At 64.6% G+C, this 2,854-nt stretch overlaps 1 protein-coding gene across 1 annotated transcript; it reads left to right on the top strand.

Annotated features, from left to right (window-relative positions):
- Positions 1-73: 73 nt before the first annotated feature.
- On the top strand, positions 74-2,852 carry LOC110392032 (zinc finger protein 665-like; the record flags this gene model as incomplete). Its single annotated transcript, XM_021383973.1, has 2 exons — positions 74-454; positions 1,671-2,852. Coding segments are annotated over 2 exons (1,563 nt in total), but the record flags the coding sequence as incomplete, so codon positions are not given.
- Between the last annotated feature and the right edge of the window lie 2 nt (positions 2,853-2,854).

Here is a 2,854-nt window from a genome sequence, read left to right as displayed (position 1 = left end):
CACAGAGCCTCCAATTTCGGGACGGGCAAACCCGTCGGGGCGCATTTGGGTTGAGGGCACCCTTGGGTGCTGACGGCGCTCCCGTACCACAGGTGCCGGCGCCGAGGACGCGTCCCCGAACGGAGCGGCTCCGTCCCCGTCCCAACCGGAACCCGTTGCCAAAACCCAACGCCGCGGCGCCAAGAAGAGCGACCCGACGCCGGCGCCGTGCGCCGAATGCGCCCGCGGTGCCACCACCACCGCCACCACCACCACCAAACCGCGCTGCTGCCCGGGCTGCTCCCGGCGGTGCCGCCCGGCCGCGACCGTCGCCGAAAAACCGCACCGCTGCGGCGAGTGCGGCAAAGGCTTCAGCCGAGGCTCCAACCTCACCCAGCACCGGCGCATCCACACCGGCGAGCGGCCGCACCGCTGCGGCGACTGCGGCAAGGGCTTCATCCAACGCTCGGATCTGGANTATTTTCTCCCATTTTAGGGTTTTGGGAGCTCAAACCAGAGCTGTATTTCTTACCACAAGAAATTTTCTTTATTTTAGGGCGTTTAACCCCAAATTTGAGCAGTCATCTTGGCGGCAATTATCGGCGCTTCAGGGCGTTACAACCCCGCAAATAGAACCCAAAATGGGGGAATTTCCCCTTAAAATGACGTCTGCTCCCTCATGGGTGATATTTACCCTCATTTTGGGGTCTTTTAACCCAAATTTAGGGCAGTATGTTCCCCTCAGGGTGTCGTTACCCCATTAACCCTCATGGAAGCAACCCAAAATGGGGGAATTTTCCCCCCTGCGTTACATTTGTCCCCTCAAGGATCACGTTTTTCCTCATTTTAGGAGGATTTAACCCAAAACGACGACAGCCTTGCCCTTGGAGGAGTGAGGTTATTACCTCATTAACCCTCCCGGAAACTAATTAACCTCGGGTTCCTTTTGCTCTGGGATGGGTTCCCTCTACACAAACACCGAGGACATCACCTAAAAAGGCGGAATTTGCCCCAATTGCTGCATCGTTCCTCATTTTAGCTCTTTTTACCCCCAAAAAAGCTGTATGTTAACCACTCTTCCCCTCCCCCCCCTTACTCCAGGTACGGCGGCCGCCCCCGACGGAAGAAGTGAGCCCGGCGACGCGGCTCCTCCTGGTGTTGTTGGCGGTGGTTGGCGCTCAGGTGTACAGCGCGCCGGCGGAGACGGTGACACCCGAAGGGGTGACGGTGACAACGCAACTCGGGGAGGTGGTGACGGTGACACCCGAGGTGGTCGCGGTGACAACGCAACCCGGGGAGGTGGTGACACCCGAGGTGGTCGCGGTGACACCCGAAGTCGTGGTGACAACACAACCCAGGGAGGTGGTGACAGTGACACCCAAGGTGGTCGCGGTGACAACACAACCCAGGGAGGTGGTGACACCCGAGGTGGTCGCGGTGACACCCGAAGTCGCGGTGACAACGCAACCCAGGGAGGTGGTGACGGTGACACCCAAGATGGTGACGGTGACACCCAAGGTGGTCGCGGTGACAACACAACCCGGGGAGGTGGTGACACCCAAGGTGGTCGCGGTGACAACGCAACCCAGGGAGGTGGTGACGGTGACACCCAAGATGGTCGTGGTGACACCCGAAGTGGTCACGGTGACAACACAACCCAGGGAGGTGGTGACACCCAAGGTGGTCGCGGTGANCGGCACCGGCGCGTCCACACCGGCGAGCGGCCGTACCCGTGCGGCGATTGCGGCAAGAGCTTCAGCGTCAGCTCCCACTTGGACCGGCACCGGCGGACGCACGCGGGAGGGGTGGGTGCCCGCTCGGCGCATCGCCCGGTGCCGGTAAACGAGGCGGCTTCGTCGGCGTCGCATCGGTGCCCGGAGTGCGGCAAAGGTTTCGGCCAACGCTCGGCGCTCTCCAAGCACCGTAAGACGCACAACAACGGCGGCGGGGCCGAGCGGCCGCATCGCTGCGGGGATTGCGGGAAGAGCTTCAGCCGCGGTTCCAACCTCACCCAGCACCGGCGCATCCACACCGGCGAGCGGCCCTTCGCCTGCGGCGACTGCGGCAAGGGTTTCATCCAACGCTCGGATCTGGAGCGGCACCGGCGCGTCCACACCGGCGAGCGGCCGTACCCGTGCGGCGAGTGCGGCAAGAGCTTCAGCGTCAGCTCGCACCTGGAGCGGCACCGCAAGATCCACGCCGCCGAGCGGTGCCACGAGCACGTGGACGAGTTCCTGGCGGCACACCGGCACGGCCGGGCCTACAAGTGCGGCGAGTGCGGGCGCTGCTTCGGCCAAGGGGCCGCGTTGCTCAAGCACCAACGGGCCCACGCCGGCGGGCGCCCGCCGCCCCACCAGTGCCACCACCACCACCACCACCACCACCACAACAACCGGCGGCAAGAGGACGGGCCGGAGGACGGCGCGGCGACGCCGGCACCGCCGGAGAAACCCTACAAGTGCGGGGATTGCGGGAAGGGCTTCGGGCAGCGCTCGGCGCTGGTCAAACACCGGCGCATCCACACCGGGGAGAAGCCCTACGCCTGCGGGGATTGCGGCAAGGGCTTCATCCAGAAGTCGGACCTGACCATCCACCGGCGCATGCACACCGGCGAGAAGCCGTACCGCTGCGGCGAGTGCGGCAAGTGCTTCAGCGTCTCCTCCAACCTCCTCACCCACCGGCGCACCCACCTGGGCGAGAAACCCTACGGCTGCCCCGAGTGCGGCAAGAGCTTCATCCAGCGCTCCGAGCTCACCATCCACCGCCGCGTGCACACCGGCGAGAAGCCCTACGCCTGCCCCGCCTGCGGCAAGTGCTTCAGCCGCAGCTCCCACCTCAACCGACACCGCCGCACCCACGCCGGGGGGAAAACCCC

This window comes from Numida meleagris, unplaced genomic scaffold (genome assembly GCF_002078875.1).
Source record: "Numida meleagris isolate 19003 breed g44 Domestic line unplaced genomic scaffold, NumMel1.0 unplaced_Scaffold814, whole genome shotgun sequence".
NCBI classification, from domain to species: domain Eukaryota; kingdom Metazoa; phylum Chordata; class Aves; order Galliformes; family Numididae; genus Numida; species Numida meleagris.
The sequence above is the reverse complement of the archived record's forward strand: the minus strand, read 5'-3'. Positions and strand labels throughout refer to the sequence as shown.